The sequence below is a fragment of the Nannobrachium achirus genome, assembly GCF_963921795.1.
Source record: "Nannobrachium achirus genome assembly, chromosome: 23".
NCBI lineage: Eukaryota > Metazoa > Chordata > Actinopteri > Myctophiformes > Myctophidae > Nannobrachium > Nannobrachium achirus.
In genome coordinates, this window is record NC_137830.1 from 52,031,398 (window position 1) to 52,056,431 (window position 25,034).

The 25,034-nt window shown below is 43.8% G+C and overlaps 1 protein-coding gene across 1 annotated transcript in view; it reads right to left on the bottom strand.

The window, feature by feature from the left end:
- Positions 1-3,914: 3,914 nt before the first annotated feature.
- kcnc2 (potassium voltage-gated channel, Shaw-related subfamily, member 2) overlaps positions 3,915-25,034 on the bottom strand; it is a gene marked incomplete at both ends in the record, with an annotated part of 157,834 nt that continues 136,714 nt past the window's right edge. Inside the window, 5 exons of the mRNA XM_080754438.1 lie at positions 3,915-3,979; positions 14,453-14,698; positions 20,438-20,564; positions 22,681-22,891; positions 24,709-24,818. Coding sequence (XP_080610564.1) covers positions 3,915-3,979; positions 14,453-14,698; positions 20,438-20,564; positions 22,681-22,891; positions 24,709-24,818 — 759 coding nt within the window. The remainder of the gene's footprint in view (positions 3,980-14,452; positions 14,699-20,437; positions 20,565-22,680; positions 22,892-24,708; positions 24,819-25,034) is intronic.

Sequence of the window (25,034 nt, forward strand, 5' to 3'; positions counted from 1 at the left end):
TACTATGAATATGCACAGGACCGTTATTCTCTTTCACAGTCAGAGAAACTCAGCCTGTACTATGAATATGCACAGGACCGTTATTCTCTTTCACAGTCAGAGAAACTCAGCCTGTACTATGAATATGCACAGGACCGTTATTCTCTTTCACAGAAACTCAGCCTGTACTATGAATATGCACAGGACCGTTATTCTCTTTCACAGTCAAAGGACAACTTTGTTTTAACACAACAACGGGTTCATATTTTAGATTGCCTTTAGAGAAAAGAAAAGATGACTGTTAAAATGTTTTCATTTACTTCTTTCTATAGTTTTAGCGATTTTAATGACATTGATTTCAGTTGTTGGGGGCATGTGTGCAAGTGGCTAAATATGTCTTTTTAGACACAATAAGCCGGCGATTTCTCAGTAACACTATTAGCCCCATAAGTCACATCTGCCCATGAAAGATTGTGGTGCATCTTGGGAATGGGCTTATTGTGTCTAAAAATACATATTTAGCCACTTGCATGCATGGCCCCAACAACTGAAATCAAGTTATTGAAAATTGTTAAAACGATAGAAAGCAGTGGCCTAAATTAAAACATTTTAACGCTCATCTTTTCTTTTCTCTAATTACAATCTAAAATATGAACCCTTGTTGTAAAAAAGAAAAACAAAGTTGTCTTTTAAAACATTGCAAACAGGAACAAAGTACAAATCTTACAAATCCATGGCATTCTTTGAATGTGTATGTTTGTAATTTGAAATGCTCTGCATTACAATGGTCCAGTGGGGGGGTTATTCAATCATTTGGTATGCTTACAGCAGAGAAACGTTATTCTAAATGCTTCCTTTTAACCCTGCAAGGCCCAGCGTTGCTTTTTGGCAACATTTTTTAAATCATTTTTTAAATCATTTTTTTTTTAAATGTTATAATTAGTTTTCCTGTTCTTTTTTTCACATTAACATCACCATTAAATCCTATTGTTTAGTATTACAATGCCAGTGGCCACGATATTTGCATATAAATACCCCCCACAGAGACTGACATTCACACCTCCCAGAGAAGTTGAAATTCCAGCGTCTGGACGAACAACATCTCACTTTTTAACTGAAGCTATTCCTCACTAAAACAAGTAAAATGCCTGTAATATTTTTTTTGTCTAGATGTCTAGAACATGTACATATGTTATTATTGTGAAAAATATCCCCAAAATGCAAATTAGAGCATGATTTATGGCTATAAAACCTTACAAAAACATTATTAATTTTTTAACATTACATTTTCCTGTGATCAGGACTCCTACAACACCATTTTTTTTTTTTTTTTTGGTCAGTAGAAATTAATTCTGGTCTTGCAGGGTTAATTGGTCTACTTTTTGTCAAGCTACAGTATGTGCGTAAGATGCATTGACTGCGAGCTGGTTGCTAAGCAACTGGTGTATGGAGACAGGCGAGGCACATTGTTGAATGCTAACATCTGCCATGCTGCACCTGTTGGTGCAACAAAATACCTTTTATGTGTGAGCAATAACAATTCAACCATAAGCCACGAATGGCTAGAACTAAAACTAACACAACCCCAAAGGCCAGGTCTGTTTTTTAACCCATTTAGGCCTAACATTATTGAATGCTTTAACCAGTGAAAAATAGCAGATATACAAGCTCACAGCGCGGCACCGAGTGCCGCGCTGCGAGCTTGTAGATCTGCTATTTTTGAAAAAGTCGTGAAAAATGTGTGCAAATCTTTGAATATATTTATTTTCAAAGCTAACGTTTGTAACTCAAATTTTGCTTCTGGGTGGTCCCTGGAACTAAATATTTTGAGATGCGGGTCCGTGGCCAAATAAATATCAGTTTGGGGGTCCTTCACATGAAAAGGTTTGAGAACCACTGGCATAGTAGTCTCTCAAGAACAGACTAACTGAGCTCCAGTTGAGTGAAAAGGACCTTTTCTTTGACGATGGCTGGCCAGATTGCTGACATAAAAACATAGGTTTTTCAAAAAATCTTAGAAGGATTCAAAAGACACTTATAGAATCGGGTCAAAATTCAAATTTTCACGATTTTTCAAAAAATAGCAGATCTACAAGCTCGCAGCCGCGCTGTGAGCTTGTATATCTGCTATTTTTCAATAGTTAAAGTATAAAATAATGATACACAATAATGTGTACCCGTTCTAAATGGGATAATGGGGATTTTACTTTCACAATGATCAGAGTGTTGCACTGCCAATGAATGTGAGGAAAAGGTGGTGGAGGATTATTGGATTTGTATTGGATTTGTGCATAGAGAATCTCTGTGTTAAAATGTGTCATATAGGGTGCTTCCATGTCACAATAAACAGTGCCTTTGCCTCATAAAAAATATATTGAATTACCCCCTTTTGGCACACACACACACACACACACACACACACACACACACACACACACACACACACACACACACACACACACACACACACACACACACACACACACACACACACACACACACACACACACACAGTTTTGTGCAATGCAATATAGGGGTGGGCGATATGGTGATAATTATCGTTGAGACGATAATGTCTCCACGATATGCCTTTTTAGAGATATCGTATATATCGTGAGGAAGCCTTGTAAAAAATCCTGTTTAATCGTTAATACAGAGATTCATTGCAGAATTCAATTTAAACCTGCATTTTGGTCTAAATCAGTAGTTCTCAAACTTTAACACATGGGAAGCCAAGGTTTCTAACATTTCTAGCTGTTGCTGCTGCCGTCACTCACTTACGCTTTAATTTTGAAGAGCCTCGGAAGCTTTGTGCGTGTGCACGTGAGTGTCCGCTGACGATTGAGGAAGATAATCCATTTGTTTACAAACGCTCGCGAAACTAAAATCCAAACCGGGGCCGACCATCGCGGTAAAGTGTCGCCGTGAAAACAATCAGATCTCTGCTTCCCTGGCGTTCTTTGCACCTTATTCATAGATAAAGCTGTTTTTATGTTTCAGCCTAGAATGGAAGTCAATGCAGCCTAGACCATCCATTCTGTGTCTCTGCGAGCCACGGTGTGACGTATGGACTAGGGTCTTTCACAGACAACACAACATGCGCACAGCACGCTGCACAGTTAACCCTTTGTTGTCTCGTTGAGGAACGAGACAACTCCTTTTGGCAGAGCGACCTCTAGTGGCCTTATCTCGTTATTGAGCGAGTTTGCCCCCTTGGGTGTTAAAATGTCTCCACTTAACTCTGACAGTATACAAATGAAACCAAATGGACCCGTAAGGATCCATTTGGTTTCATTTGAATACTGTCAGAGTTACATACTTGTAAAGTTCAATTTAGACCTCCCAAAAGGAACCCAGAGAGTCTAGTTTTTGTCAAGTAACTTGCAAAATAACCATAAAAAAAGAATCGTGATGAAATCGTGTATCGTGATATACAGCTTGGGAAAATATCGTGATTTTTCCATGTCGCCGACCCCTACTGCGATGGGACCAACATGCCGACCCCTACTGCGATGGGACCAACATGCCGACCCCTACTGCGATGGGACCAACATGCCGACCCCTACTGCGATGGGACCAACATGCCGACCCCTACTGCGATGGGACCAACATGCCGACCCCTACTGCGATGGGACCAACATGCCGACCCCTACTGCGATGGGACCAACATGCCGACCCCTACTGCGATGGGACCAACATGCCGACCCCTACTGCGATGGGACCAACATGCCGACCCCTACTGCGATGGGACCAACATGCCGACCCCTACTGCGATGGGACCAACATGCCGACCCCTACTGCGATGGGACCAACATGCCGACCCCTACTGCGATGGGACCAACATGCCGACCCCTACTGCGATGGGACCAACATGCCGGGCATTCTGAAGGAATGTTACCTTTCCCACCGTGGCGGTGCTTTTCCCTCAGGTCACATTAAGTCAGAACGCCGCTCTCTGCTGCTTGTGTGAACCCGGTGAAGACCACCTCTTTGCAGTTATCTGTGAGGGAACGACAAGCGGACACACGTGAGCAGCACTCTGCAACGTGGCGACAGTTCGCCGAAGGAAAATCACAAATGAAGCGCAGTGTTAGTTTATTCAGGACATGGGAGTCAAGTTGCTGCTCAGCTGTAGTCGGATGTCAGTCAGCTCTGTTCTCATACCTCATTAACATATCTGCTGGTCATTAGCCCTATTCACGGCCCGCCCACTCAGCATCCCCCGGGTGCTGAAGTCACGTTTTGAAGGGGAAAATCCTACTATAAGCCTATAGAGTTAACACAAAAATCGCAAATTTTATGCAATTTCCGAATAGTAAAGTATAAAATACGGCTAGCATGATCAAGAACACAAGATAGTAAAAGGCACAAAGCATTATAATTTACTTTACCGTTCGAAATAATGATTTGTTGGCTTTAAGTCCAGCTATTTCTGTTATAGTTTCCCCTTCTAAATTGATGTCAGCACCCGGGGGATGCTGAGAAATTTGCTGAGTGGGCGGGTCGTGAATAGGGCTAATTACGTCACATGACTGCCATACTCCAATCAAAGCGCTCAATCAGTAGGGAAGGCTCCTTTAAATATGTCTTGCTTTCTCTACCAATGCTTGGTTTCCTATGCTTGGGAATCATTTGCAGCTTGCTGCCTCCTCCACCCCAGCCTCCACCTATTTGCATGATCAGTCTGGCTAAATACTTGGTGATTGTCTGATTAAGTTACATGTCAATGTGGTTAAGCTCAAGCACTGTGATTAGACTGTTACATGTCATGGTTATTGCTATGTTGCTATTCTATCCCTATGGGGGGGGGGGTATTGTTATGCGTTCCCTGGTTTTGCTTAGCATGCTCACAAAAGCCTGCACAAAATTCAGGGAGCATCTCCGAACGCGGAGCCCTTCAAACGCCAAGATTAACTGTATTCCATTTATGCAATAAATGGTTAAATCTTCTTGATGTGAATGTTCCTGCCTAAAATGGGGATTTGTTGGTTAACTGAAAAACAGCAGCGGACAAACATACCACACGAAACCCTGTTGGCGTCCTCACTGTGCTTCCTGTTAACGTTCGGTTCTCTCTGTGGATGTCGGGCGAAGCCGACGGAACGATGCAGACACGATATATACGAGTACCAGGGACGTGCAGAGAATGTTAGAGAGGCAGGGGCTGGATTTTCTAAAAGGGCCTTTTGGTGACAATATCGAAAATAGCAGAGCTCCTTGGAGGTCGGCTCTTTTCGGTGCTTGTTACGTAACGACGTTAGTTTGGCGGTAGCGGAGGAACTTAACGAGTTACATTTTACAATATAACGGTTAGTTACTTAGTTATATTTTCGAAAAAGTAATCTCGTTATTTTTTTTTAAAAGTGTCCCATTTTCACTGTTCATTTTGTTGCCACCGATTAAAAAAGAAGCCCCGAGTCACATTTCCTCCTCCTGTCTTATTCTGTCAACAAATACACGTGTGTAGCTGCCTGTCTGTCTGTCTGTCTGCCTGTCTGCCTCCCTCGTATGTCAGCCAATCACATTCCTTTCATCTCTCCAGCTCTGCAACGCGCGTCATGTTGAAACCAGGAAATCAACTCACTCACTGTTGTTGACTGTTGACTTGGTGCTCTCCATCCATGTCCCACAAAACAACTACAGAAGCTGCTGCGTCCGTCTGTAATATAGCCTACGTGTTGATCGTTCCTCACAACGGGGAGATATTAGTAGCGTCCGTGCCTTTAGTTGACCGTGTGTAAAAGTCCGCGTCGGTAGGGTATTAAAATGGATTTACTGTACATCATTGGATCGTATCTGGACGGCGGACAACGGTGGATTCGGACCCGGGCCATTTAACTCCGGTATAGAGCCTCCATAACAACGCCACGGCACCGAGGTACTGTACAGTTTAATGCTGAGGAGCGTTGGTATTTTGAAGAGGACGCATGAGCTAAAAGGAGGCTGCACGCTTGTCTTTTTATGTTTACCAAACTTCCACGCTGGTGGGTTTTAATGGTCGGTAACGGTAACGGTAGCTTGTTAAGTTACAATTGTCATTGGGTAGCGGAGTAACTTAACGGATTAGTTTTTCAAGTCAGTAACTAAAGTAACATAACAAGTTACTTCAAAATGTAACGATACCCAACACTGTTGATACCACACTGAACTAAAGCACAATCAAGTGAATGCTGGAGATGTGGCGTAGCGGCATGGATTTCTACACAGAGAGGGCAATTCTTTCAACATAAGACGCTGCATTCAAGTTCAGGAGAATTTGGACAAGGCTTTGGACTCGAATGCCGCCTTCAGGTATGGCATGGAAAGGGGGGTATTTGTGTTTCTTTTACCATAGTTAAAAACTGCATTCATGGTCTGGAGAAGGGAACTTTTTTACAGACAGATAAAAGGGCAGGGGCTCAAGCCCCCTTTGATGTCTATGTGTGCATTGTAAATGACTATGACTTAATGCTATCCTTAATACTAGCACTCTACAACTAGCACTTACATTTTAGCCAGTGCAACAACTTTAAATAATAAATGGATGCACTTAGACACATTTGCATCGGTCCGTTTCCACATCGTCGACGCGTTGCACAAAACAAGCAAGTGAGCCAACAGAGGTGGGATCATTAGCAGAGCAAACTGCCAATCATAGCCGACGAGAGCTTTTAAGCTATTTAGGCCTGGAATTCTTTTATATTTTAACTATTGAAAAATAGCAGATATACAAGCTCACAGCGCGGCACCGAATGCTATTTCTGAAAAGTCCTGAAAATGTGTGTAAATCTTTGATTATATATATTTTTTTTAAGCGAACATTTGTAATTCAAATTTTGCTTCTGGGGGGTCCCTGGAACTAAATATTTTGAGATGGGGGTCCGTGGCCAAATACATGTCATTTTGGGGGGTCCTTCACATGAAAAACGGACATAGAAACATACGTTTTCCCCAAAAACCTTTAGAAGACACTTATGGAATCGGGTCAAAATATTCAAAGACTTGCCCAAATGTTCACGATAAAAAAAAAATAGCAGATCTACAAGCTCACAGCGCTAGATAAAGCATAAAATAATGGTTAAGGATGTTCAACTCTAAAGGTCTTTGCACACTGCTGCATTTTTCGTTGCGAATATCGGACCAGGGTTGATTCTTCCCGATTTTCGCAGCTGTCGCACTGAGTCCCTTAAGCCTCGAACAGAGTCGGGTCACCGCGGTGTAGTGCGCTGTAGTCTTTTTGAGTCATAAAACTACAACGTTAACGCTCAAAAAGACTGCACCGCTTTCGGATTTCCAAAACGCAACGAAAACACGCAGTGCAGTTTGCAACCACCTCATCGTGACACAGATTTGCTTTCAGGCCTGAACGGCTTAATGGGAAACGTGACCTCATTATCATACTGGATACAGTGACCTCATTATCATACTGGATACAGTGACCTCATTATCATACTGGATACAGTGACCTCATTATCATACTGGATACAGTGAACTCATTATCATACTGGATACAGTGACCTCATTATCATACTGGATACAGTGACCTCATTATCATACTGGATACAGTGACCTCATTATCATACTGGATACAGTGACCTCATTATCATACTGGATACAGTGACCTCATTATCATACTGGATACAGTGACCTCATTATCATACTGGATACAGTGACCTCATTATCATACTGGATACAGTGACCTCATTATCATACTGGATACAGTGACCTCATTATCATACTGGATACAGTGACCTCATTATCATACTGGATACAGTGACCTCATTATCATACTGGATACAGTGACCTCATTATCATACTGGATACAGTGACCTCATTATCATACTGGATACAGTGACCTCATTATCATACTGGATACAGTGACCTCATTATCATACTGGATACAGCGCCGTGTAAATTAAGCCGACGTTGGACTCAAAGCCGTCCGCGCGGGCAGAACAAAGGGCGGCTTGGGCCTGTGCCAACTGGTAGTGGAACGAACGGACCCCATGTTTAACCCATTCAAAACGGGTACACTATATTGCGTATCATTATTTTATGCTTTAACTATTGAAAAATAGCAGATATACAAGCTCACAGCGCGGCACCGAGTGCCTCGCTGCGAGCTTGTAGATCTGCTATTTTTGAAAAATCGTGAAAATTAGAATTTTGACCAGATTCTATAAGTGTCTTTTGAATGCTTCTAAGGTTTTTTTAAAAAACCTATGTTTCTATGTCAGCAATCTGGCCAGCCATCGTCAAAGAAAAGGTCCTTTTCACTTAACTGGAGCTCAGTTAGTCTGTTCTTGAGAGACTACTATGTCAGTGGTTCTCAAACCTTTTCATGTGAAGGACCCCCAAAATGATATTTATTTGGCCACGGACCCCCATCTCAAAATATCTAGTTCCAGGGACCCCCCAGAAGCAAAATTTGAGTTACAAATGTTCGCTTTGAAAATACATATATTCAAAGATTTGCACACATTTTCACGACTTTTTCCAAAAATAGCAGATCTACAAGCTCGCAGCGCGGCACTGCCGCGCTGCGAGCTTGTATATCTGCTATTTTTCACTGGTTAAAGCATTCAATAATTCTAGGCCTAAATGGGTTAATGCATGAGCCAATCAGCACAGCGGCGCCTGGACTGAGACGGGATGGAGAGATGAAGCTGGAACGCCCAAATAAACACTGCTGGATCCGAGCCCTGATGGAGAGAGAAAAAAAAGGGCCTGCTTTGTTTTATAAAGAACCTGAGCAGCACCGCGTCGTCAGCGCTGGCCGGATTTGGCAAGATAAAATAGTAAGCAACCACCAGGTCTACGAAGACACGACTAGGCTACATGAGCACTAATTATTGAATGCTTTAACTATTAAAAAATAGCAGATATACAAGCTCACAGCGCGGCACCGAGTGCCGCGCTGTGAGCTTGTAGATCTGCTATTTTTGAAAAAGTTGTGTAAAAGAAATGTGTGCAAATCTTTGAATATATGTATTTTTAAAGCGAACGTTTGTAACTCAAATTTTGCTTCTGGGTGGTCCCTGGAACTAGATATTTTGAGATGGGGGTCCGTGGCCAAATAAATATCAGTTTGGGGGTCCTTCACATGAAAAGGTTTGAGAACCACTGACATAGCAGTCTCTCAAGAACAGACTAACTGAGCTCCAGTTAAGTGAAAAGGACCTTTTCTTTGACGATGGCTGGCCAGATTGCTGACATAGAAACATGAAGGATTCAAAAGACACTTATAGAATGGGGTCAAAATTCAAATTTTCATGATTTTTCAAAAATAGCAGATCTACAAGCTCACAGCGCGGCACTCGGTGCAGCGCTGTGAGCTTGTACATCTGCTATTTTTCAATAGTTAAAGCATAAAATAATGATACACAATAATGTGTACCCGTTCTGAATGGGTTACGAAACGTGCATATTATAGCCTAATATTTCAACTTGAAGTGCATTTAGAATTCTTCCATGAACAAAGTGGCATTAATAATTGATGTTATCTGTAATGTACATTGTGGCCCTCATTTATCAACGTGGTGCCGACCAAAATTTGGGCGTACACCGAAATTTAGGCAAGTCTCGACATTTATCATTTCAACGTGACTTTGACGTTGGCGTAGGGTAGGATCAGATCTCACGTCAGGTTCTGAGGTGGTGTAGGATTGATCTTACACCTCTTATTCCATTGTAGACGTGCGGAGCAGCAACTAGTTGACTCATGTATCCACTCCAAAATGTATATTTAACACACTAATAATTATAACATTTTATAAAAGCATAGGCTATATGTACGCCGATTTTATTTCCAAGTTACAATGACAAGCAATAAAATCTAGCGATATGGAAGAAATCCAGTGCTTTAATAGTCATTCAGATAGAATTGCCGATCTGGCTCAGAAGAAGCTTATAGGTCAGGATACGACCGATTATGCGAGACTCGAGCATTTTGATCGAGGAGTCGGAAGCGGAGCGGCGCGGCGCTGCTTCTTCTTTTGTGGACCGTGAGGTATCCAACTTTTATACAAATGTGGAGTTATGTATTAACCCATTCTATGCCACCTTTTCACCACTAGAGGGCGCCCAGTGGCCATAGAAAACACCCATCCACAAGCGCTGTAACAGCACAAGCCCTGCGCAGCCATTACAAGCCTGAACACTTTCCTTTGTGTCATCAACAGGGACAGGATGAAGTTAGCTTGAAGTTAGCCCTATTTTCGGCGATTTAGCCATGATTAAACCTTGCACAACTAGCCCTTACCCGTTCAAAGATATGAGCTCCAAAATGATGTGCAGTGTGTGGGTTATGGGGTGCACACAGTATATGAGGGATGGAAAGTAACTTTAACTGGTGCTTGCATGATGTAGGAGCATCAATGTAAGAAACCCGTTTCGTTTAATGGCTACAGAGATACTGTCCGCCCCCCCCCCCCCCAGCCCGCCCGCCCGCCCACCCGCCTGCACACACACCCGCCTGCCTGCACACACACACACACACACACACACACACACACACACACACACACACACACACACACACACACACAGAGCTGGTTAAACATTTTGCCTCATGCTAGATGCAGAATAGATGTGCCTCATGCTAGATGCAGAATAGATAGTAGATACACCATAAAAATGCTAATATACAGCATATGATTTGTGAAAGTGACAACCGGGCTTCACAGTTATGTCAGGTATGTTCATATGCTAATGGTGATGCGATTTCAGATCAATTGCTCCAGCCACTGAGGAGAAACGCTGTTTCAGACAGACAGACAGACAGACAGACAGACAGACAGACAGACAGACAGACAGACAGACAGACAGACAGACAGACAGACAGACAGACAGACAGACAGACAGACAGACAGACAGACAGACAGACAGACAGACAGACAGACAGACAGACAGACAGACAGACAGACAGACAGACAGACAGACAGACAGACAGACAGACAGACAGACAGACAGACAGACAGACAGACAGACAGACAGACAGACAGACAGACAGACAGACAGACAGACAGACAGACAGACAGACAGACAGACAGACAGACAGACAGACAGACAGACAGACAGACAGACAGACAGACAGACAGACACTCACTCACTCACTCACTCACTCACTCACTCACTCAGACATTCGCAAAATTATAGTATAGATGCACACCTCATGGATATGCATGGAACAGAGAAAATGAACTCTAAAGATCCTGGATTGCATTGGAGTGGATGGTAAATATCGGCGGCGCGAGGCTCTCGCGGGCCGTGTAAACAGATGACGGCCGGCGCCCCGGCTCGAAAAAAAAAAAAAAAAAAAATTACTTTTTTTTTTTTTTTTTTTAAAGCCGAACTAGTTCGGGATAGGCACCCAGGACGGTCCAAATCATCCCGAACTAGTTCGGGATAGGCACTAAAGCAGTTAAGGATAAAACCCACCCACCCCCACCTTCCGATTATGACTGCCTCCTTGTCAATCTCTCAGTAACATCACATGCACGGCATCCCGTGGTTTGGGGAACACATGATATTGCTTTCTTTTTTTCTTTTCTTTTTTTTTGTAACACTAAAACACGCACTGCGCCGTCGCCGATATTGGGTTAAATTAATATTCCATTCGTGACAATGACTGGTGTGGTGTCACTCATGTAGGCTGCAAGCTTAGGCTACTATACAAAGTAAATGGTAATAATAATGGTTCCACAGTGAACCAAAATGCTGCTGGGCTTGGTGGTGTGTGTGAGCGTACGTGCATGTGTGCGTGGTCTGTGTGGGACGTGGACATGGGAGTGAACTTGAAGCGTGGAGTAAACCCTCTTCTATTGGCTTTCCTTTCGTTGTTAGGTCGTATTCGGGTTGTTCTAGTCGTAAAATCGGGTGTTTCGAGAATAATTAAGGGCGTGTTATTTAAATTTCAGCCTGCGCATTTATCAACGCTGGGATCAAATGTACGCCAGGTGTGTCTGTTTAGGACGTGTTCGTAAATGCCACGTGAACGTTGCCCTACGCAAAATTTTGGGGGGAAAAATACACAGTTTTTTACACTCCATTGATAAATGAGGGCCTATGTGTGTTGGGGTTGGAAGATAGTAAGCTGGTTTATACTTGGAATTGACCTATTCTTTGTGCAAAATCAAGGTAGCGCGTACCGAGTGCCCAAGTCTCATACTAATAATTCAACTAGAGCAGGGGTCTTCAACGTTTTCAGGCCGGGGACCCCCAAACTGATGGGGAGATGGAGCAGGGACCCCCTACCATCTCGTAGGGTGGGGGGGTCGGGGCTACAACATATTTTTTATTTTAAACATGAACAAGTTACAGCGAGCAGGGTGAGCCGTACCACTACCATTTCTAAACATACTACTAACTGAGAACCAATGTCAATAATATCAACAATCTGTCAATTGCATAGTAATCATGTATTCAAGCTATTCAGAATGGACAGAATCATGATTTATTTTTTAACATAAATGTGAAAAATGAAAAAAAAATATATATATATTTTTTGAAATCCTTTTTTTTTTTTTAAGCAATAATTTTGCGGACCCCCTGGAGTACATTCGCGGACCCCCTAGGGGTCGCGGACCCCCTGTTGAAGACCCCTGAACTAGTAGTCTAGTAGTTGAAGTTAGTAACTAGACCATCCCTGCTAAAAAGCCACCTCTTTTTGTTTCCTATTTATTACTCACACTATGGAGACTTGAATTCTGTTCATGTGAATACTGTTGCATTCCAAAGACAAAAAAAAAACATTATGGTAAATTAATACCCCTATTGATTCCGGATGGAATCAATCCTTAATCAATGGGGGTACATTTATTGTAATCAAATTATTGTCTTGGGAATGCGACAAAAAACTAAAAATATTATTGAACTCCATGGCATGAGTAATCAAGAGAAAAAAAACTCATTTTGGGGGTGAACTATCCCTTTAAGCCTTGACATGTTTAGCCAATGGGAACTAAAATGCAAAGACTGAGCATTTAGTAAACTGTATCTTTGTCTTCCAGCACCACGGACAGCACCACGGACAGGGCACGACTCCAAAGTGTGTTTCTTTTTGTTCTCAGCGCAGTGGGCCTTCGATCCGCCAGAACCAGGGTTTGTTTTGGGGACACTAATAGGCTTTGGGTCCAATGCAGGGACGTGCTGGCCATTGGGAAAAGCGGGACAACTCCCGAACGGCCGGTTCATTCCCGGCCGGTCCAGGCCCAGCCATTAGGAAAATGTCGGGCTTCGTTACATTTTGGGGGCTGGGCGGCCAGCAAAGTAAATCGTCACTGTCGGGCAGAAACCTCGTATCTCCAAGTTTCAAATTTGTAAATCTTTTCGCAAAGCCCTGCTTCATCATGCCAGGCCGTCGCACAAAACTAGTGAAAACAGCAGATCTACAAGCACACATCGGCTGTTTTCACTAGTTTAAATCATTTTTAAAATGATAAATACAAAACAAACGGTTTTGGACATACAAGGTTTCCACCCGACAACGACGAAATATAACTCATGTAATTGGCCCACTGGCTTGTCACTTTGTCACAAATCTTTGAGTAGCAGCAGCGCTATAGAGAGACATCTCTCTCTATAGCACGCAATGAGGGCCTCTCCAACTCTTTTTCCCGGACTGAATCAGGGGCCCAGCACGTCCCTGATGGCAGGGCACTGCCCTCTGAGGCTTGGTGTGAATCTGGTCAGCAGCTCTGCGCCACGTCGTTCATGTGAACTGAACTGCATGTTGGCATTTGGCTTTAGTTGGCAAAGAGCTGGCTGGCCGTTTCTATTCCTAGATTGACCTTTTCACAGATGACACGGCTGCAAGAGCCATGGACAATATATTATGAGAAAATGCTTTTGATGACAATAATTGCTTGACAATAAGTGAAAGGTTACAAGTTGAGCGCGTCTCTCATTGCGCCACCTGAATACTAACCTCGCCTACCAGGCTTTCTGGGGGAAAGCCTGGTGTTCGTTCACAACAGGCAGTTTGGTTTTCCGCCTAAAGCGCGGAAAACCACTAGAATAAGTGGCGTCGCTTTGATTTGGTTCCCCCCCGTTTGTTTCTCCAATCCTTATTAAAATGCTCCAGTAGTCTAGTGTAGTCTTGCCAGTCGCTACCAGTTGGACAAAAAGATGCATATACCAAACGTATTTATATACCAAAACTACTCCGCATCAAGGAGTTCATTAGGTAGGCCCTAAAAGTATGTCCTTGAGCGCAGGGGAATTATTTTGGGTTAAAACTGAATCCGGTTTGATCTTTCCGGCAAATTGTAGTCCTTTGAGTACTACAACATGACGTGTTGATTTACTTTGTGGGCCACCCAGCCCCCAAAATGGAACGAAGGCCGACATTTCATTACATTTTTTTCCCTGGACCAGCCGGGAATGAACCGGCCGTTCGGGAGTTGTCCCGCTTGTCCCAATGGCCAGCACGTCCCTGCCACTAATGCGGTACGTATCAAATCCCCCCAGTAGGGGGAGATAGAGTATACTGTACCTGTTTTGCGAATCCCCCCATCAGTGGTGGGGGGGCAGTTGTAGTCACTGGCGGCCAGCAGGAAGCAGGTCCCGGGGGTCCCGGGGGTCCCGGTGGTCCCGATGGTCCCGGTGATCCCGGTGTTCCCGGGGGGCCCGGGGGTCCGGCGGTCCTGCTCTCTGGTGCTGGAGCGGCGCATGGGGACCCTCTCCTCGTGGGACGGGGACGTGGTCAGGTCACTGCCCCCGCTGCAGTCCGCCGACAGAACTGCGGGAGTCCATTTGGAGAGGACATTTTACAACAGGGGTGCCCACACCTTTTTGACGTGAGATCTACTTTTAAAATGACTACCTCAACATGATCTACCCATCCAACATGTTTTAGCTGAGGGCCTGAGGGGGGCTTTGGAATAGCAGCACTGGTGTTACATTTTAGGCAAACACACTTACTGTAAGGGGGAAATAAATGGAAAATACTGGGGGAAATGTCTTCATCCCATTCTGTATGGAAGTGCTAGGTTTTGGGGTTCTTTGTAATGCTACTGACTCTTGAACAAAGTATTGCATTGGAGGTTTGCCTACTTTAGAAGCCATGAAGGGAGCTGACAGGCCCTTCTTGATGTCATATTGACATATTCTTTTTACATTTTAATTATATATTTTTAGAGGCATGTCATGTGGTCTACCTGCACAGCCTTGGTGATCTACTGGTAGATCACCATCTACCTTTTGGGCACCCCTGGTTTACAACAACCAGTAAGACTCCCTAATCGGGAGATAAGCGACCGTCAGGTCACAGCATGATTTTAGGCCAAAATGTGTAGGAGCAGTGTCCAAAAAATGTGTTTGAAAAAATCGGCCTGATGGTGGCGCTATATGGGACAGATCCATGTTGATGACATGAGTGTAGACATACTGTGTAGCGATTTGTGTGATTTTAGGGCAAACTCTGTAGGAGTAGTGTCGCGAGGCGTTGTGTGCTTGTAGATCGGCTGTTTTCACTAGTTTAAATGATTCAAGATCGGCTGTTTTCACTAGTTTAAATCATTCAAGATCGGCTGTTTTCACTAGTTTAAATCATTCAAGATCGGCTGTTTTCACTAGTTTAAATCAGTTTCAAGGGGCACACGTGACCCTTCTCAGGGGCACACCAAAGGTCCCCAGGCACAGTGGTTGAGACACGCTGACGTAGGGTTGTTCGATATGGCCAAAAAATAAAATCTCGATTATTTTCTCTGAAATCCCGATTTTCGATTTCGATTTCGATTTTTTGTTAAAAGAATAATACATTGTTTCAACTATTTTGTTTTCATTTAAAAAATGCAAGGAAATGATTTTTTTTTCCATTATTGTTTCATTTTTTGATTTTTTTATATAGCCAAATAGCAAAATGCAATAAAACAATAAGGGTATTAATAATAATAACTTTAGTTGTGCAACAATCACATACAACTTAGCGTCCTTAGTGTTTCATTATCAATAGTGAGTGACAAAACAGCCAAAACAAGCCAGCTCTTGGAGGTTGGTGAGGCATTTTGGTAGGCATTTCGCCTACCAAAATGTAATTCCTGGCTACGCCCCTGCCCTGCACCACTCATGCACGGAGATGTTGACTGATTGTAAACGGAGGCGAAGCGCTTCGCTTCCCGACGCAAAATTAACACAGTGACAGGGACAGTAGGACTAGGAGTAGACTACAGTCAGTAGGTGGGTAACACAGAATTAATAAGCTTCTTTCAAACTACAACAAGTAAGTAAGTTTACCAGCTCAGCAGCGTTTTGTTCTGTTTGCTGCTTGAACCATCGCGAGTGAGCGCAGTGCGGTGGTGAACTTTGCTCAGTCTGACGTGCGCTAAACGCGCATCAAAGAAATTACACATCAGATAGAAAGTAGTATTAATTTGGTGTCGGACCTTGTCGTCCTGCTTTAGGAGGACGGGGCTGTGTACTTTTTGCGCGTGCAAGGCTCCAATGAGTAAGAATTTCCCTAATTAAAGTGAAAATCGATTTTACGATTTCCATTTTTTTAAATCGTCCAAAGGAAAAAAACCGGGTTACGATTAAAAATCGATTAATCGAACAACCCTGAGGTTCAGGGAATCAAAGCCAGCAGAAAGAGATCAAACAGCGTCCCACAGCACAAACGTCACCAGTGTGCAGCATAAAAGAGGTTAGAGGTTATTCTAGGTCACAGAAGAATGCCCATGGAGGAATGATAAATATGGGGACAGAAAAGGTGTTAAATGCTTGCAACTCCCAGTCAAAAGCAGCATTCTGATCTAAAACTAAATATTTCACCACCATCACACCCTCATCTCATCTCCCTCTCCTGTCTTTTCCTTTTCTCATCACCGCGGCAACAAGGCAGGGGCGTCAATTGGGTATGGCAGGGGTATGCAGCTGCCATACCCTGGGTCCAGGGGGGAAAATAAAAGTTACTTTTAAATATAAATCCATGAATGTCTCTTTGTCTATCTGTGCCGGTTATTATGTTGTTAAATTACAGTAAAATAACTACAAATGCAAAATGTAACAAAATGGTCACTTTAACAAGGTGGTTGTATTCTCCCCATCTTGAAAAAAAAAAAGTACATTCCCAGGTTCCGCAGGTCAGCTGCACAGGTGCAATGCATTATTGTTAATTGTGGCACGTTTACTAACATGTCAAGTTTAGCTGCACTTGAACAACCGTTCCAGGCTGTCATATCCAGCCCAAGAAACAGTAGAAACAGGGGAAAAATAAAATGTACTTTTTAAAATAAATGTATCATGCCCTAAGATATGGCAACATGACTGGCTTGCAAGCCAGTCATGTTGCCATACCTTAGCTTTTTCTGAACTGACGCCACTGCAATGAGGGAGAAAGGCCGGGGGCGGGGGGGGGGGGGGGGGGGGGGCTGTTCTACTCCCAGGGGGGAATCCGACAAATGGCCAATGTTTTCCACCTGAAATCAGATCCCCTATGGATTTCCCTCAACTGGCCGTGGGCTCATAAATAAACCTTTCTCTGTTACTGTAATGCAGCGGTTCTCAACCTGTGGGAAGTTATTCTGGGGGGTCCTTGGGGGGGTCCCCGGATGATTATAACTTAATGTGCAACGTTGTTTTCTCACTCAACAGTAAACAAACCAACATAAAGTTTATGTTGAAACATCTGCACATTTCTAAAGTGACAATTTAAGGACTTTTTAATACCTGACAAAATTAAACATTGGCCAAATTGTCAAATATTAGAGGTAGAAAATGTGAAAATAGCAGATCTACATGCTTGTGAGCATGTAGATCTGTTTTTGCACAATCGGAAAAGTGAACTTAGCAGTATGACATCATGTGACATTCATGTGGAGTTTAAACAAGAGTTTAAACTAGAAAAATACTTACTGTGTGAAAACCTTAATTATAGAAGGGCAATCTGTAATTTCAGAGTAAATAACACAATAATCCCAAAGGTTACTGGCAGATACCAGTAAGACTCCCTAATCGGGAGATAAGCGACCGTTGGTCGCTTATCTCCACAAATATCACAACCTCCACCTCTCACGTCATACGGGTAGCCATAGTTACACCTGGAATGTTGAATCTCCATATATGGAGATAACCTACGCATCAAACAAAGTCTGACCTCACCAGCCCATACTTGGGCATGGACGACTTATATCTCCATATACGGAGATGGCCATATATGGAGATACGATGACATCACAGAGTCCACAGCTGATGATGTGGCGTGATGTCATACAATACACAAACAAGCCCTATATAAAGGGGCAATTCTCACCAGGGAAGAGAGCATTGCCTGGAATGTTGAATCTCCATATATGGAGATAACCTACGCATCACACAAAGTCTGACCTCACCAGCCCATACTTGGGCATGGACGACTTATATCTCCATATACGGAGATGGCCATATATGGAGATACGATGACATCACAGAGTCCACAGCTGATGATGTGGCGTGATGTCATACAATAAACAAACAAGCCCTATAAACCGATGCGATACGATGACATCACAGAGTCCACAGCTGATGATGTGGCGTGATGTCATACAATAAACAAACAAGCCCTATATACTGATGCGGAGATATGAGCAGGGCAAAGGTGTGACGTGTGACGTGTGACGTGTGACCGACCGACGGACGGCCGGTGGAGGTTTTCATAGTAAACTGCTCCCTGACGGTCGCAATAAAGGGTTGCAAAGAAGCCAGAGATTTTGTAACCTATGCAATGACAACAGAGTCGGGGATGAGTACCATGTACTGTTTGAGTGTAAGAACCTTACTATTGTGAATCTCAGACAAAAACACTTGCCAAAGTACTATACAACCCATCCATCTATGTGGAAACTGATTGCCAGACCCATGAAATGGGTAGGCCTACATAAGCAAATGTCGGTCTGTCCGGGTTTTCTATATAAAGGGTATATATGATGATGACATGATGATGACATGCCTACAAAAGGCATGATGTCATAAATGATGATGACAGACAGGGGGTTCTGATGAGGGAGGGACAGACAGCCTATAAAGGGACAGACAGGGGGTTGGCAGAACCGGGGTCTGGCACAACCAGGTTGACCTGGTCTAGTTTTATTACTACAAGGCAAAAGTTATATGTAAATTGGGAGCTTTCCTAAAGAACACCTTGCCCTTGTTGTTCAAATAATGTGTCCTGCCCGCTTTTCTGCTACGTCTGTTTGAATATTATTGTAATGTTTGTTATGTTTTGTATACTATTTATGTATACTAGAAGCTCGGCCCTGGCCAACTCAGGAACAATGTAAATAGGGGATGAATGCCCCGCCCTTTAATGCAAACCCCATTATACCTGTTGTCATAGGATCTGTTTTGACCATCTGTTTGCGTGTGTCCATTTATGCCCATGGCTTGTGAGATGCGTCGGTTATCTCCATATATAGAGATTCAACACGTGCAAGGTACAGGAGTGATGTCAGAATGAGTCAGCAGAAGTGATGTCAGAATGCCCATATGCCCATATATGGAGATCTCTGTATCTGTGTCCCCTTTATGCCCATATACGGAGATTGCGTCCATTTTATGTCACAATGAGTCAGCGCTTGCGCCGATACATCCATTTATGCCCATATATGGAGATTTGCGGCCGAGCGTCTAGTCGGCGCCCTAGCCAACTCGGGAACAATGTAAATATGCCCATATATGGAGATCTCTGTAGGACCCGTTTTGACCATCTGTTTGCCTGTTTGTCTTTGAGTCAGCAGAAGTGATGTCAGAATGCCCATATGCCCATATATGGAGATCTCTGTAACTGTGTCCCCTTTATGCCCATATACGGAGATTGCGTCCATTGTATGTCACAATGAGTCAGCGCTTGCGCCGATACGTCCATTTATGCCCATATATGGAGATGGGCGGCCGAGCGTCTAGTCGGCGCCCTGGCCAACTCGGGAACAATGTAAATATGCCCGTGTTGTCATAGGAGTGTGGGGTCATGTGGTGTACGTGATGTCAGAGCCTTTTATGAAGTGATGTCACAATGACATGATTTCCTCCGGAACAGCCTGATGTCAACAATCAGCTCCGCATAAGGAGATTCCGAACGTTTTGCGCCGTTTCGGAAAAAACGTGCGTCGGGTCGGGTCGAGGCCCGGCACTGCACTCCGCGCCACGGCGGAGAACGTGCGTGCCGAATCTGAAGCCGGTGGGACGAACGGTTCTCGAGATACGTGGATTACAGACACACACGCAGACACGCAGAGACTTCTCGCATTTATAGATAGATAATATGTGCTGTGCTCCATACCATGTGATCATGGTCGTGAGCTAAATAAATGATGATGATGATGATGATGATGAGCTATTTTCACAATTTAACAGTGTTATACAAAATGTAATGCCTCAACTCTTAGTGCTCGTCAGGGTGGGGGGTTAAAATATGATTATTTGGGGGGTCGCAGCCTGAGAAGGTTGAGAACCACTGCTGCAGTGTAACCTCTTCGTTCTCTCCCTTCTTGCGAGCCGTTCTCACCTGATGGGTTTCGCTCCAGAGCCCTGCTGCCCTTGGCGTGGCACAGGTGGCCTCCCGGCGTGCTGTTGCAGGTGGCGAGGTTGGCGAGGTCGGCCTTGTAGACAGGGGAGCCTCCGCCGGGCACCACCTGGGGGTAGGGTTGCAACGGTATGAGATTTTTAACACCGAAAATATAGTCTGTGTCAAGACCGCGGTTATCGGTAACACCGTTTCAACCACCATTGCGTGTCTTGTCGTCTTGTGAGCACTCAGTAGCAGCCAATGCTACCTCAAGCTACAACAACAACAACAACCATCCGACCATATTAAAGATTCGGCTTTGTATGGGGGGAGGGGGGGATAGGGGATGGGTTTTATTCACTCTCATAATAATGTACTTTGTTTTCTACATGTGATGTATCCATCTTTTTGAGATTGTATACCCGCCTCTGGGCTATGTCTATTTGAAAATGTAATAAAAAGATTTGAAAAGAAAAAAATCGGCTTTGTAAAAAAGCAACAACACTGTTAAGGCCCTGTTAACACCTTCTAAGCCAAGGGGGGCCCCTTAATGTTAAAACCGTACTATATCGCACATCCCCCCAGGGACTCTCAGCCAGGCCGTCTATTCCCGGACTTTGTCTTTAAAACCGGAATAAAAGCTTTTGATCCGAAAATCGGCGATCGTCTAACCTTCCCTAGTCACCACTCGTGCACTGATGGCTCATGCAGACCGTGCATGAAGCAGAGGTGACGTCAGCGCCTCTCCTTCTCCAAGGCACCTTCCACCCATCCGTTTACTGTCTACACACTCGAGCTCCTCCTGCAGCCATGCTTGGGGCTATGCTAGCGAAACTTTTCAGTTCTGTTCTTCAGTCACACATGGACTATTTGCGGGGACATTTACGTGAAAGGATCGCGCACGCGAAACGCACGGGGACATCGACGATCGGCCAAAACCCCCATTCTATCCCAACGGAGATCGAGAAAATCATGGTGAGTTACTGGCCTGGGGGGAAAAAAAAAAGAAAAAACAGCGGCGCTGTTCAAGATGGAGGGGCTGCGGGGTCATGTTTATAAACATAATATTATGTCTCAGATCACAATACAATAATAGAAATTTCACGGCTAATCTACCAACCACCATTCTATTTCGGACTGCAACGTGTTAAGGCCCTGGCCTCTTACATCTAACAACTTTGAAAAGATTTCTCAGTCGTAATAAAGTCGCGGCGCGCTCCCGTGATTCGGTCGTTATTCAATCGTTAAATGTGAGGTAGTGTTCCGACTCTATGACAATTTCAGCTTTGAAAAAAGCAACAACACTGTTAGTGTTACAACAGCCCCGCGTTTTCTTGTTTGGCTGATCGTTGTTTTTTCCGCCTACTGCGCGCTGTGACATTATAAAGCCACAACTAGTCTCCTGGAACGTGCCCTGCGAGTGGGGACTGATGGGCTGTGCCTCGCCCCGTGGATGATCCGTTGATTCTGGATCTGTTCTTGACACTCCCACACAAGAACCGAATCCCATCGTTCATTTAAAAGAGCTGTTCAAAAGAGCGGAATCGTTGGCGAACGTCACATCTCTACTGCGCTCCTCAGGGGCAGAGCAGAGCAGCGGATGCGGTTTCTTTTTATTTAACGGTGTTATCGGTGTGCAAGGAAAGTACTGGTGTTGTGGTAACACCGGTACTGGTGTTGCGGTAACACCGGTGACATCAGGGACGTGCTGGCCATTGGGAAAAGCGGGACAACTCCCGAACGGCCGGTTCATTCCCGGCCGGGCCAGGCCGGCCATTAGGAAAAAATTAAATGTCGGCCTTCGTTCTATTTTGTGGGCTGGACGGCCAACAAAGTAAATCGTCACTGTCGGGCAGAAACCTCGTATCTCCAAGTTTCTAATTTGTAAATTTTTTCGCAAAGCAAAGCCCTGCTTCATCATACAAGGCTGTCGCACAAAACTAGTGAAAACAGCAGATCTACAAGCACACAACGCCTCGCATAAATCATTTTTAAAATGATAAATACAAAACAAACGGTTTTGGACATACAAGGTTCCCACCCGCCAACGACAAAATATAACTCATGTACAGTAATTGGCCCACTGGCTTGTCACTTGTCATGATCTGAAATGGCAAATCTTTGAGTAGCAGCAGCGCTATAGAGAGAGATCTCTCTCTATAGCACGCAATGAGGGCCTCTACAACTCTTTTTTCCCGGGCTGAATCAGGGGCCCAGCACGTCCCTGACCGCTGCAATCCTACCTGGGGGATGTGCTTCTTCCTCCTCTTGGGCAGCTTCTGCTTGGCCATGGCCAGAGAGTAGTACATCCCAAAGTTGTTGACGATGACGGGCACGGGCATGGCGATGGTGAGGACCCCCGCCAGGGCGCACAGCGCCCCCACCAGCATGCCCGACCAGGTCTGAGGGTACATGTCGCCGTAGCCCAGCGTCGTCATGGTAACCACGGCCCACCTAGTCCGATAAATATAAGGCAGAGGTTGGACACAATTGTATTATTTAGTTTTTCAACTGATTCTGTCAGGTAATTAGGTCTACTAGCCAGGATAAAAAATCTACCATGATCTGCTCACTGCAAATACCCACAGCGGCCAAATCAAGTTGGGCTCCCATCGACTTTCTATCCACGGGTTTCCAACGCCCCATGTGAGGGGTCTAACTAGGGGTTTGTCATGATGCTGAATCCATTGCAAGCATTTGTTTTGCACAAAAAACATTCATTGATTGGCCCCAGAAAACGCCAACAAAAGGTGATGACTCATCACTTTTCGTCACTAAACCATCGTTTTCTGGGGCTATTTCTAGCCCAAGGAATGTTTTTTTTTTTTGTGCTGTGCAAAACAAATGCTTGCAATGGATTCAGCATCATGACAAACCCCTAGTTAGACCCCTCACATCCTACTTAAAGCAGATTTGTTTCTGGGTATTTTCCTCCTGTATAGAAAGTCGATGGGAGCCCAACTTGATTTGGCCACTGTTGGTATTTGCAGTGAGCAGATCAGGGTAGATTTTTTTTATCCTGGCTAGTAGACCTAATTTCCTGTCAGAATCAGTTGAAAAACTAAATAATACAATGTTGTCCAACCTGAGTGTATTTTCTTTCCTAGATTTACTAGACCAGTGTTTCTCAAATGGGGGTATGTGTACCCCTAGGGGTACGCGGAGGTACTGCAGGGGGTACTCAAGAAAATGCCCCCAAAAAATACATGATTTCATTCATAGTTAAAGAATTAAAAACATTGAATCAGGAGGGGAAAAACATTTACTGTTATGTTTAATGATGACACATGGAGAAATTGGTGATGTGAGCCTTATAGTTGCTACCCCAAATTACATAGTACCAGGCACCTGGGATGTGCTTGAAAGTTTTATAGTTATTGACTGAAATGTTTTGGCCATAGTGTTGAAAATAAATCTTCTCAGTGCTCAGGAGGCACCGTTTGAAACTCTTTCACTGCATTTCTTATTTGTGATTTTATATTCTTGAAATGGGGCGTTTATCATAGCATCATATAGGCCTACCACTATTTATGTTTTTTAAAGGACCTACACCATGAATTTTCACTTTTTCTATTATAAAACCTTTTTTTGGGGTCCCACAGGCACCTTCTATCCTCACAAAGTCCTATTTCTGTACGTTGTGTCTTTCTCTGGTTTTGGGAAGACAGAGATGAAAAGCTTTCCATGGGTTCTCAGAACAGTGCTGTTCTGAGAGTTGACGCATGTGACGTCACACGCGTTTCCCGTTTTTTTTTTTCAGAGTAAAAAAAAAATAAATTTCAAAAAAAAAAAAATTCAAAACTTTTTTTTCCAAAAAACTTTTTTTTTTTAAAACTTTTTTTTTCAAAAACTTTTAACTTTTTTTTTCAAAAAACTTTTTTTTTTCAAAAACTTTTTTTTTTCAAAACACCTTTTTTCAAAAAACTTTTTTTCAAAAACTTTTTTTTTTTCAAAAAACTTATTTTTTTTCAAAAAACTTCTTTTTTTTCTGGAAAAACCCCACTAGATGCGCCCCTGAGCAAACAGAGGCCGTTTTGGTATTGCAGCTGGAGAGCCTCATTATAGTAGAGCTAGAACAAACAAAAAGAATGGTCAGAGTGTTTGTTGAGGGTTAAAACCTGTCTAAGACTCAATTTTGAGCATATATTTATACAAAAAATATAGTTTTAAAAGCATGGTGTAGGCCCTTTAAAGGGGGTACTTGGATTCAGAAATCAGGGAAAGGGGGTACTCAAGCCAAAAAAGATTGAGAAACACTGTACTAGACTAACCAGAAGCCGATGGGGATGTTCTTGAACATGGTGTGGTGGCTGGCCGTGGGGTCGTTGGGGCTGGCGCCGATGCGCTCGGCGTAGTAGATCATGGTGGCGAAGATCAGTACCTGTTGGTGGGGGTTTTATTATGAGACCTGCTTCAGTATAGAATGGAATTTACACAAGGTAAAGCCCTTTGCACACAGGCGCGTTTATCCGCACGGATAAAACGGACAATTTCATTTTTTAAAAAGAAAACAATGATTCTCTACGACCTCATGCACACCGGATCCGAATTGGCCGTGCGACGAGTGGCTGCGGCCGAGCGTCTTTTTCTCGATCGA